The following is a 13430-nucleotide window of genomic DNA, read 5'->3' on the forward strand; positions in this document are numbered from 1 at the left end:
ATTTAAATAAGTAGATCCTTATTTTTCATACCTACTTAACAAAAACTTGTGAAGCTGTTTTCATTTGTGTGTTTAAGTTATTGTTAAAGAAAAATTAGCTTGGTTAAAATTCAGATCCTGGCAAAGTTTTACAGTTTTAAATAGTCAAACAAATTGGTCTGCGTCCTGTTTTTAGGCAGTAATGAAAAATTTTTTTTTAACTTTTCACTGCTCTAGCTGTTGTCACATCGGCTTTCGTTTGTGAAACAAAAGTAGAAATATGTTTCCCAAATAAATAGCTTGCTCTTTTAAAAGAGCAGCAGCCTTGGAAATGAACTTTGTACTACTTCAGGAAAGATTCTTTTTCTCCTTTTCCATTGTATGTTGCCAACTCATTCATGTTCTACAAAACTACACCTTGGAAGACTGAGGGGTTTCAAAAATTGCTCAAGTATAAGCAGCTGAACCTCAAGCTGAAATTTATTGGGTCTTAAGTTTGCAAGGTGTAAATCAGTATTTTAAATCATTGTGTTTCTCTTGCAGGTCCTGGCCTGGTTTGAAGAAGGTGAAGAAACAATCACGGCATTTGTAGAGCCTTTTGTAATATTACTTATATTAGTAGCCAATGCAATTGTGGGAGTGTGGCAGGTATGCAGATACTTTCACAACATCAAATCCCAAATGTTCTGGGTTTTTTTTTTAAGAGGAAAGACTGCAGTGTAGTGTTGGACGCTTCATACAGTGCGAGTAATACATGTTGCTAATTTTAGATTCCTGAGAGTCAACATACCATAAAACTTCTGAACAGAAAGTGATTACTTAAAGGTAAAATGAAAGCTTCAGAAGCATTGCCAAAAAGGCAAAGTGCCCATCAGTGTGTTTGGCCACACGCTTATGAATGCATGAACAAGGTAGTCCAGAACAAAGGCATGAAGTCAGGAAATAAATCAAGTCTTGCAAAGCTAAGCAGCAATCAATTGGATTGGCTTGCAGAAAAGGGGGTTTTGTCCCAACTAGGGAACAAAGGATGGAACACTTGTAATCTAGTTTCTTGTCTGTTTCCTTTTGAGACAAATGTTATATTTTAATACATTTATTAATACATCTAATACAGTATTAATTCTTCCTATTCAGTTACTACAGTACCTATTAAGTGTACATCTGAAGACTGCGTGTCTGTCAAAAGGCAGAAGTTTTCTTCTGAAAACAACATCTAAAGACCATGAAATTTTTCCTACGTTATCAGCTGTGAGATTAATTAGATGGCTTTTTATAAATTGTATCATCGGTAACATACTCTAACACTTCTTGAGATGCCAAAACAAAATTGTTCATATAACTTTAGCTTTTTAATTTGATCACTTCAGATGGAGCATGTCTTGTGTAGGGTTGTTTTTCTGCAGATTCTAGAGGTGTTCTGAAAGTATTCTAGGGTTTTTAGGGTAACTAAAGTTCTTTTTAAGGTTATTTTTGGATTTTTTTTTTTAAGGGGATGATGTTAATGTGACATGTACTTGCTATCAAGTTTCATACTTTAAAAAAAAAAAACAAACACACACCAAAAAAACACCCCAAAACACAACAGAAAACTCAAACCAAACCTGTCCAAAATAACAACAAAAATTAAGAGGAGGAGCCCTATTAACAGGTTAAAACACGTTAGAGAGGAGCCTACACACTGGAAGCCACCAGAAGTGTCATTGAGTGGCATTGCTGCACACTCCTGTGCTCTGCTTTATGCTAGCAGAGGTAAGCTGGTTGAAGACTAACCCTCAAAAATTCAGTTTTTAGCAGAATCCAGCTTGCTGTGCAACTGCTAGAGCTGGTATGGGGAGAAGAGGTAATGTGGATCAAGGATTGCCCCCTTAAGTGTCATTTTCTGTTTGAATCTTCATAAAGCAATTGTGCAAGAATTAATCTTTAACTTGAAACTTTGAGTTAGAATTCTGCATATAGTCATTCTAAGTATGAAATGTAAAGCTATCTGTATAGTTTGGGGATTTTCTTGTGTAGTTGTATACCCTGTTGTAGGAAAGAACCAATTTTTTTCAGACATGATAGTGTGCAAAGAATACCTACGTAAGTATATCTATGTGCAGTAAAGTTAATTGTGAAACAGAATTGCTGTACTGATAAATGACTCATTCCTTTGTTTTGATGGGCATGGAAAATAAGTCACAGTACCTAGTCTCCACCCATAAATATATCTGTTTCTGCAGGTACTAGATGTGAGCAACTGAGTCATTGTCTTAGCTCTCCCTCTTCAACCTTTCCTCTCATGTGCCCTTTTCCAAAGTGCCATCCACCAGTACTTCAGTGGTTGGCAAGATAGTCTAACTACCATAACTTCAAGCAAACTGGGAACAAAAAGATAGAGCCTGGCACACTGAGCTGGCTGTCCTAGCTGAATCTTGTTTAATTATTTCTTATTTCTCCTTTTTGAAGGAAAAGTTCTGTTTAACTAACCTTCCATTTGTGCAACTTTTTTTTTTTTCCACCTTTCAGGTGTTGCCTCATGTTAACTCTTAGTTAATCCACAGAAAAGCAATATCAGCATTCTTGTGCTGAGGAGCAGAATTAATTTACCTGGCAGACTGAGGCTAGTATTAATTACAGCTTTATAGGTCTGAGCTGATATCTCTGCACTGCCTGGCACCAAGCTATGCCATGTAAACATTATTCCTTCAATAATTTTGGTAATACTGTTATTCAGCTCCATTGTGATGTGGAAGGGCCCGATACCTCCAACTTTGAATTTCTGAAGATTAGGTTTCTGCTTTGACACATGCAGGAGAAAGGCTTTTATTACCTTGAAAGGCTGGTATATATTTGGAACTCAGCCATTCTAAAAAACTAGAAGCTCTTCTCAAAGAGGTAGAGAAGGAGTACCGATAAGCTGTTGGTTTCTTCTGTTGTCCTTTATCTAGGTGGCATCATGATGTTGATATCAATCTCTGGTAGAGCTTAGCTGAGAACACTGCACTTGAGCTAGGAAAGCTATAGTGTTAGTGGAAATAAAAAGGTTGTCATGAGTGGGATTCATCTAAGTTTGTAAACTTTTAGGCTCTGGGGAAGCTTCTAGTCTGTATGCTTTGATTTCACTTTAGTGTGACTTGATTTGCTGAAACAAAGGTTGATAATACACTCTTTGAACTTTGTCTTAACTTGACCCTTGATTTCTATCGGTAAGTGAAATTAGTAGTGCTAGTCCAGTCTGAGTCTAAGGTGCTCCAGCCGGTAAGGTACAGCTGAGACAAGACTGCGTCCATGAGTCTTAATTCTGCTTAGTGCTTTATGTCAAAAAGCATCCATATGTTACACAGAACTCTTTGTGTGGCCTCCCTGTAACAAGACATAGTGGATATTCTTGATGGGAAATGCTGCAGGGTTTGAATGAACAACTTCTAGGTTCTACATACCCACTAATATCTTCATTATGTTGTTGTAATTTCCAGTCAGCAACCTCATAAGGGGAGGGGTCACATAATTTTCTGTATTAATAAATGTAGCTGAGCTGAGTCAGTAGTACTGATGTGATGATGCATTTGAAAAACCAGATCTGACACATATTTTTCCTTGAGGGCTTTAAAATTACACAAATTTTGCTGTCTTTTAGGAAAGAAATGCTGAAAATGCTATTGAAGCTCTTAAAGAATATGAACCAGAAATGGGCAAAGTATATCGACAAGACCGAAAAAGTGTACAGAGGATTAAAGCAAGAGACATTGTCCCAGGTGATATTGTAGAAGTGGCAGGTAAGACTCATTTACATAGTACGTATGTGTATTAGCACATTATTATAATATTGTTGTGGGGGCCTTGTCTTAATTATTTGAGGCCTGGGGGGAGTTTCCAACAATGCTTAAGTATATGCTTCACTTAAAATCAGTCTTGCTTCTGTTCATCAGTAATTACCTTAAATGTGCATTGACACTGAAGGGATTGTTTTTCAAATTGCCTCTTAGTTTAATTGGTAGGTCTAAAAGCAAAGCATCTTAATTGGAGTGCAGGTCTTAACACTTGTTCGGACTCTAAAATTTTATTTTCTAAAGTCTGGTTTCAGAGTATCTTACAACTTGTCTGTTTTCTATCACAAAATACTTTTCCTTGCTTTTAAATGTGTTCAGTTTCCTTAGGTTCTGGAATGCAGAGAGTTTTTTTTCAGTCATGCTCTATCCTTTATCTAAGGAAAGATAATTTCATCTGAAGGTTTTTTCCACCTCTTACGCTTGTAGTAGCAGCATCTTTCAATGTCTCTTCACAAATGTCTTCCTCTGTCCTCTTGGCTGGTATGACTAGCATGTGACATCATTGTTTTCTCATTTTCCATAATTCCTTATTGCTTCTTTTGCCTGTTGCTGTATAGGAGACCACAAATAGAGGGAACTCTACGAAGTAGAGCTTCCTATTTCTCCAGTATAAGCATTTGAAGTAACAGTCTTAAAAGACTGGACTCTTGCATCAAGCTTTCTAATAACTTAGATTTGCCCTAAAAAGTGTATCTTTATTTGGAAGGAGTGCAAAAATAAAGTATTGTATACTTATGGCTAAAACTCCTTCATTTTGGTGATAATGCCATACCAATAACTTGTTCTTTAAACTGGTCTTGTCAGTGGCTTTAATGTTTCCAATTCCTTCCCAGATAAAACTAGGTGGCTCTTGTTCAGTGTCAGGCGTGATTGCATGCTCATATATTGTAGGTCATTATCAACTGTTAATTGAGTGATTATTCCTCTGGGAACAATTTAGGGTGTACATCAAACTTTTTTTTCCACTAGTGTCACTTTGCTTTTGGAGGAGGTAGCTGTCTCAGGAGGAGATATATACCCTTAAACTTGACTATCCTCCTATTGTAATTAGTGGGCAGAGAGAGTATGCACTCAAAATGAAGTTGGTGTTGGCTGTCTGCCCAGCTTTCATTCCTTGAGAAACTTTAATGTTTGCTGAGCCCTGTCTCGAGCCTCTGTGTGTGCATAGGATGATTCAGCTACAGCATCCCTTGCCAGAGCAATTCAGAGTGTCAATCTCATGAAGGCTGAAGCTAGTGTTCTCTTAGCATCTGTTGGTGAACAAGTGCAAATACAAAGTGCTGATAGCTGAAATAAAGGGTGAATGATGATACCTTGTCACTTAATCTGCTGTTTTGACTCACTGTTACTGCACTGTAAATTAAATCTGTGAGTTCTGCAATGAGAACTTGTTTAAGCAGTTGATGTTTCCTGTGTCCTTTTGAAGGAAACAGACCTGTATAAATTGCAGATTCTGCAGTAGGTGTCTAGTCCAAACCTTTACCCATGTCACCAATGGAATGGTAGTTTTCGAAGCAGTTTATATCGTGGGAATACATTGGGGTTGTGTTTTTTGGTACTTTAAAGCAGTATTGGTAGAATTACAAGTTGACGACTGTGTATTTTGTACTGGTTTGGGGTACCTCGCTAAGGGAAAAAGCTGGATTTTGCTGCTCTGGCAGGTGCTTAGAGCACAGAAAAAATTCTGCTTCATTCTTTGCTATTTTGGAAGAGGTAGAGATTGCATTTTCATCTTACAGAAAAAGACAAAGCTAAATTTGTATGTGAAACACCTGGGGATGTGTGGGCTTTTACTTACCTTGCTGTATGTTGTCGGTATCAATAAAACAAATTACTTGTGCTGTCTCTTTAAAAGGCCTATGTCTGAAGGAGAGAAATAAATTGGAAATAAACTGCTGACTAGCATACCTGTAACACTAGGTTGTCTTTAACAAATGTCGTATCCTATTTTTTGTAAGGTTACTATGCATTATTTTTAAATCTGCTTGTAGAAGAGTGTCTGGATAGCCTAACATGTGTAGAACTGATTTTTTTTTTAAGGGGACAAACTTAAAAACTGGTATGCTCATATAGAGAAACAAAAATTATCCAACTTTTATGACTGTTCTTTAAGATAGATGGTCTAGCTTGCTGACTGTAGAAGTTCATGCTGGTTAAAATACTCAAACTGGTGGGTCAAACAGTCTGAAGCTAGCCTTAAGGACTCATCATATTTTTCTTATATTGGCAAATCAGTTGCGGCTTCAAGTGAAGGTAACTAAGGGTAAGTTGTGTGGATGTTTAATACAGAAATAAGTGCTTCAGTGTAACACAAACTCTGATACTGAAACAAGGAATTCTAACATGTAGATTGACAACAATGAGATTTTAATTGTAATCAATCTCAGAAAAGCTATCGAGCAAGTAAAGAGGAGCAATACATGATGTACTAGTGTTAGTGTCAAGACCCGGAGGTGAGAGAGACTCTGTGCATGCCTGTGCCTCAAGTATAAGAGTACTGCGATGGCCTTTGACATGGTGTTTGCAAAAAGATGACCATGTAGGGAAGCAACAGAGCGCTTCATACTGGATACATATCTGGGTATGGAATTCTAGGCAAAGTGCCAATGACATTTGTGTGTCCAGGCAAATATCTTCTAACCGAGTGGCATAAATAACCAGGTGATAGGTTTCTCCCCTATGATATAATCCCCTTTTGAACAACTTTCTACGGGTCTTCCATTACAAAACAGTTTTATTTCATGGTATAACAGCTTTGTTAATGTGAAGTAGCTATATGTGGGCCTGACAGAGAGATAATCCTTTGTTGTAGGAATTGGTAGGTTGGTATTGCATTTCAGGGGAAGTGGGGGAATATATTTACCTCTTTACATTGCAAGAGTTCCCTGAGAAAAAGTAGCATTGAATCATTTATAAAATCATTTGGTATTTTCAGTAGTTTCAAACCTCTTGAAGACAACCTGGTTGGCTCAGCGTAACCCAATGACAGTGCAATAATGGTTTATATTATTACTTTTTATTCTGGCCCCTTAGGCTATTTGTAGAGCTTGACTGTGTTCATTATATAGACTATTCAGTCTGCCTCGTGGCCTTCTAAAATAAAGCTTCTGGAAAATATTTTCTTTAATTGGTCTGTCAACAGAGCAGATGGATGCTGGTTTATTTGACCTGAAGTAGTAGGTGGAAACAGCAGGTCTGCATGGTCACCTTGCAGTAAATAGGGAGTAACATGAATTAGATTATCCCGCAAGTGGTAGATAACCTAGTGTCTGATGTGCCTCTTGGGGCCCAGCCTGCATACTGATACTGGAGAACTCTTGATGAACAATTACTGGTTCTTACGTCTCGTAGTGAACAAATTCAACATAAATGCTACACTAAAATTTTGCAGGTGCTCTAGCAGACACCGTAGACCATGTTTGCTCAGAGACTGTGCAGGCAGTGAATTCCTTAGCTGTACATGTTAGGAAGACTTTCTTCCATGTCTGCTGAAGCAGAGGTCGTTGCAAAGATACTATACAATTGACAAACTCTTTGGGATGAAGTTGGGGTTACAGGTTTGGGATGTATGCCTTAAATTTACTTGCAGACCTCTGGCAGGTGTAGTTCTCGGAACTGTAGTGTGTAAGGGTTACTATGCTGCACTGTTTGCTTCGTAGAATTGATAAACTGGAAAAATCCAGATACTGGCCTCAAATGTCTTTTCAGTTCACCTGTCTTTTAAAATGTATTATTGGCTGCTATAAAAGCTTAAATTCATTGGAGGATGTACTCTAAACTTGTAACTAATGGCTGTCTTAATAGATTAAAGGTGTCCTTTGTTTTAGCTGAGTTTTTGTTTGACTTGGTGCAAGTAGCTTAGAGAAGCTTAGAATAGTATGGCCTTGGTTCTTTGAAGTTTTGTATGAAGCCCAGTCTAACAAATTGGGATAAACTGGTTGCAAATCATTTACTCTTGAAGAAGCACATTTAGGAATGGAAATGAGCTTTGTTCACTTCTGTTGTATTTTCCTGTCTGAAAAGTTCTACTTTAGATACAGCATATCTGACTTGCTGAATTTAATAAATGAATGTTCATTTGTTGCAATCTATAAGTGACGAAACTGGAGTCACAACAGTTCCTCTTTTCCCTGAAGTGCTGAATGATGGTTCTTGTCATCCGTTATTATATTTGTAAGTACTGAGCAGCTTAACACAGAGTTCCCAGAATCTGTTGCTTATTAAATTGGTGTGTTTTCCAGGAGACTTAGTTTTAAGTTTATACCTGGTATAAAGTATGCAAGAACTATTTTCTGAGGCTTTCAATTCTAACTGCAGAGCATGTGAAGACTTCCTAAAGCACAGATGCCTTATAATTAAGGGAAGATAAATTTTGTGGTGAAGAAGTTTGGGAAGGAAGATTTTTGAGGTGAATTACGTCAAACTCCAGTGTGGTTATGAAGACCTGTGGGTTCTCCCTGACAGTATAAGCAGCAAACATTGATGTTGCAGATCTTACTCCAAAACATCTGGGTCCTCATGCCTGTGTGGCTTTTCTAATAACTAGAATTGATTTTTCAGACTTGGTGCTAGAGGTGCAGGTTTACTTTTTTGGAAAAGTACTGAGATCGGGGGGGAAGGATGGAGTGAGACTTAAGTCCAGAATGCTGACCTACTGTCCTAAAAGCATCCTGCTGAGAGCATCTCTTGATATGGAAAGAAGTTGACTACAACTATATTTTTTCTTACCTAGTGCAGGCTGTCAGTTTTGGTTTTTAAAGGTTCAGCACATATTTTGCTTTTTCCATAAAGTGTACTGCTTTTGAACCAGAAAAAATACGTAAGTAAAATCAGTGGTTAATAAATACACATACAAGTAGTGCATAAATCTGTGGGCTTTAGTGAGCATTTTGGCTGTTAAACTCTAACACATCAGAGACAGGCTTGAGATAACCGGACACAGTCCAAACTCCACTGAAGCCTGGAGTTATACAAGGTTCAGGTCAGGGCATACTTTCAAATGTGTGTCACTTTCAACATGCACTTGAAAACTTAGAAACACGTCTCCAATTTTTTTCCCAATTCTTGTAGCAGTTTCCTCCAGTGTTGCCAAACAAGTAAAAACAGTGAAACTAATTCTGTTTTAATTTTTTGAATTCAGAATGTATCTGATGTTCTATATCTGATTAGAAACGATACTGCAGTGGGATTTAATTATAAGTACAAATAGTACTGAATGAAATGCTTGAACATCAAGATAATGTTCTGTTAATAACTTATCACCCTGGCAAAGCGAGCATTTTTTAAGGCTAAAGAAAACCTGCACTTGGAGTTATGCTCTACTTCCAGAATTCTTGCTGCTTCTGTTACCCAAATGCAGCCTAACTTGGAAATAGGACTTCAGCTTTGGTGTGAAGGTGTTGATTCTCCACCTGATCTGGCAAAAGTTGAAGCTTAGCTTACCAGTTTGTTCTTTCTGCTATTAGATACTTTTACAGGCTGGTCACAAGAGTTTTCAATCTACAAGACAAATTCAGATTAGACATACTCAGATTAGAAATAAGTGCAGACTTGTAGACAGGGTACCTGCCCGTTGGCACATCTAATTTAATGTTCTGGTGCCCTCTTCAGAGAGAATGTCACAGAAATATGGTTTTACAGAATGAGAAGAAACAAAGTAGGAATAATTCAGGTCTTACGTACTGTTAATTAAACAGTATATAAATTTTTTTCTTGATACAACCTTTCCTTCCAAACGTAAAATACTTTGCTTCAGAAAGCTAAGCTGTTTCTGTGATTCTGGTTTTCATTGATAAGAATGCAATATGTATAAGTGTTTTGTCTGAAACTTGTTTAACTTCTACCTTTAACAGTTCTTAAGTTAGGATAATCACAGTTCTGCATACGCTGCACAGTAAATTCCATGGATCTTTTCTGTCCACCCAGAAGGCAGAATGGCATGTGATAGAGAAGCCTATTTCATTAATGTTGTCTAATCTGCAGTATGCCTGCTAAATGCAAGCAATGAATGTATTCAACTGTATTGTTCTGTCACCTTGGCAGTAAAAGCAAGTGCTGGTGCTATTATAATCTTTGTCTATCTTACTAGTTTGGAGTGGAAACTCAGACTCAAAATATATTTCATAGTCACTCTTCTAATTTTGACAATTTGACACTCTTGGCCTTGTATGAAAGCGTAGATGGACTCAATCTTCCTGTTTTGTAGAGCTTCTGATTTCTGGTAGCATTTTATTATACCCTGTACAGGAAGTGTTAAATACTTAAAACCTGTTACTACGGAAGAAAAATTAAGTTTCTTATGGTCAAAGGAAATCAAACACAATAGAAAGACTAGATTGTATGCATGCAAGGGGGAAGAGGAGCTAAGCTGAGCTCATGTTAAGGAAGTTTAATATAAGAAATGATTGTGCAGCAACAGCTATACTTCTAAATAGAAGCTGTCAATTCTGTTCAGGTGTAAGTTTTAACTATTACTATCCCCCAGCAGAAATAATGCTCAGTTCTGGTTGATCCAGGTATGTAGCATCCTCTATGTGCTATTTAAGCCTACTCATTTAAATTCTTAAACCTTATGGTTGTACCCATACTTCATGTGGATAGTTCAGTTGTCTCAGTTTATTAGTAAATATTCACACAGTGGTGTGTCCTCTAATTTAGAGGATAAGAAACTTATTTTTGGGCAAGAGGGGGGGACTTTGAAGTAACTGATTCTTTAAGAGGCTAAAGATCTCACTAGGAAAAGTGGTTTAAATAACTGTACACATAATATGTGATGTTGAAACAGTTAAAGAAAGTAGTTGCTAACACAATGTTTTTTGGCAAAAGAATTAATACTTTTTCCTGGTGATGGTAAAAAAGCATGCACGGTATATTTTGAATCAGGTGTTTTAATAGTGGTGTGGAAAGTTACAGTTGTTGAATTTGACAGTATTTCTACTCCAGCCTGATGAAATCAGAGCATCCTAATAAAGCAGGAGAAAGACCATAGTGCCTTAAAAATCAAAATACATGGCATGTTTCAACAATGAACATTAATCTATTAAGATACTTAAAAGGGTGGAAAATGATGCTTGCTTTTTTTTTTCTTCTTCCTCTCCATTTGGTGTTTTATGGAAGTTGTTCTGGGGATGTTTTCACTCACTTTCAGGAATCATAGTTTGTGTTCCCGAATTGTTCAACAATATATTGAAAGGGTATCCCAGTTCTTCAGAACGCACCTAAAAAACAAAACCTGCAAAATTGGACAACAGTAGTGGAATAGTTTAGAGCTGTACAGATAATCTTCATTGCAAAAGTCCAGTTCCAACCCAACCAGCTGATAGCGGGATATAGGTCAACACTGGCTTTGGTTAATGATAAACATAAATAAGAAAGTTTTAGGTTAATGTTGTATATGAAGAACCATTCTGACTTCTATAGGGAAAAATTAATATACTGTGACCACTTAGATGGGCTTTTTGCAAACAGATCACTTTCTTTGCTAAGAAGATGAATTGTTCTTGTAATACTTGTATTAACATAAAAAGGAAGCAAAACTTTTCACTTTTTATAATGTGCCTGTCTGTAAACCTCTTCTTAGGAAGTCTTCAGTTGTAGGAGGGGTCAGAGGCAGTTAACAGAGCTGATAATGGTGTTCAAAGTACACGTTTAAAGTAGTAGCTTTGTGTTGAGGACTCTTGTACATCATAGTGGCTTTTTCAGCATAAAGTTAATATTGCTTCCTGAGCCTGCCATTACCAACAGTTTTGACTGGAAAATCTAGAATATCGTTCAAGACTTGAAGTCTTAGAGTCAGAAGGGCTGTTTTAATCAGTAAAGTGTTTATCTAAACTATGCTTTAAGAACACTTATCTAAGCAGTTTTGAAAGCAGGTTATTTGATTTCTTCAGAGCTGTTGTAGAAATCAAATAACTAGGATTAAAACTTGGTTAAAATAATGGATGAAATGCCTTTGCAACTGACTTGTTATTTTAGACTTAAAACTATGGTATTATATCCATTTGGACTGTAGCAGCTCTGTACTGAGCAACCCAAATACATATTCACTTTCTAATTTCTTGTAGTTCAAGCCTTGAGTAATACTTTTACTGGTTTTGTGGACTGAACTGTGATTGAATTTAAAAAGCCCCCAAGAAAGCAACAAAAAAGCCTGATTTCTTTCCTTTCTTAAAGGATATGGGGAAAAAAAAGCCTTCTTGTAGATGAGATCGGCACTAGACTGTTCTCTAAAATTTCTTGTGGGTTCCTATCTATCATAGGATGATTTCCTATCTATATTCAGTTATGCTCATGACAGTATATTCAAGACTATAAATTACTTAGAGTCCTAGCTGTTACTTTACAAAGAACTGCTTAAAATAGTTCTATAACTGACCCTGATGTACAGCTTTCCTACCTATTGGAAATGTCTTGAATGTTTTACTACAGCCTTCTCAAACAGAGATGGTGAGTGAATAATGTGTCTTATCTTAAATTGTTGAGATAAACTTAGAAAGTTGCAGTATTGTAATAAATTTAACACTTTAATTCTGACAATTGGGGTAATCAATGATAGGAGTAGTTATCATGGAAATACTCATGTTTGAGTATCAATAGCCTACTAGAGCAGCGGTCTCTCCTAGTACTTTAGATCTTGTGAATATTGTGTTTGATTAACTTAGAGATGTTCTGAAGTAGTAGGTTGGAAGATGACTTGTAAGCTTTGCCATACATTCTGTCCAGTTCCTTGAATGTTTTAAGTTGTGGGTTTTGTTTTTAACAGCTTCTTTTTTTGTCTTATGGAGTGATTAAGTCTTTAGGAGTGTTGTCAAATGTGGTAGTGTGTTTGAGTTGGCTGTAGTTTTCCAGCTGCTTTAAGTACTTGGAAATGTTTATGCAGATTGACAGCCGTTACACCACATTGAACTGAGGTATTAGCCTGTTGTTCAGTGATATCGGAAAACCAGCTGCTAGTATATGTCTCCATATAAACCTCCTCATGACATCAGGGGAGCATATTGAATAGTTTTGCCATTTTTGGCTTAGGCCACTGTTTGTCTAATGCTATTTTCTCTTGCTGCTCAAGGGCATTGTGGTTTAAATTAGTTTTCACGTGCTATAATGATAAAAAAGGGAACTTGTGGCTATTTACTGGATCCCTTCATATACAATTGCTTACAAAAACAGCCTTCTCAGTTTGCAAGCAAAACTAAGCAATCTTTTGCTGATTTTAATGGTTGGGATTTCTTTGACCTTACAAAAAGTCACATGGTGCAACTTAACGTTAGGAATAGCACTTAATTCTCCTCTTCAGCATTTTGTTCCATAGTTTCCCTGTGTGAGTGGTTGTATGTTCTAAGGCTGTAACGCCACTGCGGAGTCTTTTGTGGTATTATTTGTTAATGTGCATTATTACTGTTAGTTGCATAAGCAGTTCCTGCAGGAATTGCAGCTTGTTTTAATTTTACTGCAGGGACATAGTCCATCTACTAAGATGATCAGCTCTTTTTAGCTAGTTACACTCCCTTCTTTGTTTCTTTGCAATATTTTAAAATAAAAAGGAAGTTGACACTTGAATCCTTGCTGTGTTAAATTACTCTAGGAATAAGTTTGGCAATATGCATTTGTTAGCAATATTGAGATGCAGAATGTAGAAACCCCCAT

The 13430-nt window shown here is 36.9% G+C and overlaps 1 protein-coding gene across 3 annotated transcripts in view; it reads left to right on the plus strand.

Annotated features, from left to right (window-relative positions):
• ATP2A2 (ATPase sarcoplasmic/endoplasmic reticulum Ca2+ transporting 2) overlaps positions 1 to 13430 on the plus strand; it is a 48017-nt gene that overhangs the window by 9642 nt on the left and 24945 nt on the right. For all 3 annotated transcript variants that reach the window (XR_012663254.1, XM_075110621.1, XM_075110620.1), the window contains exons 4-5: positions 523 to 627; positions 3596 to 3734. Coding sequence is in view for 2 of the 3 variants with exons in the window: in XM_075110621.1 (XP_074966722.1) it covers positions 523 to 627; positions 3596 to 3734 (244 nt within the window). In the remaining variant the exon portion in view is untranslated. The remainder of the gene's footprint in view (positions 1 to 522; positions 628 to 3595; positions 3735 to 13430) is intronic.

Source organism: Phalacrocorax aristotelis, chromosome 15 (assembly GCF_949628215.1).
Source record: "Phalacrocorax aristotelis chromosome 15, bGulAri2.1, whole genome shotgun sequence".
Classification (NCBI taxonomy): domain Eukaryota; kingdom Metazoa; phylum Chordata; class Aves; order Suliformes; family Phalacrocoracidae; genus Phalacrocorax; species Phalacrocorax aristotelis.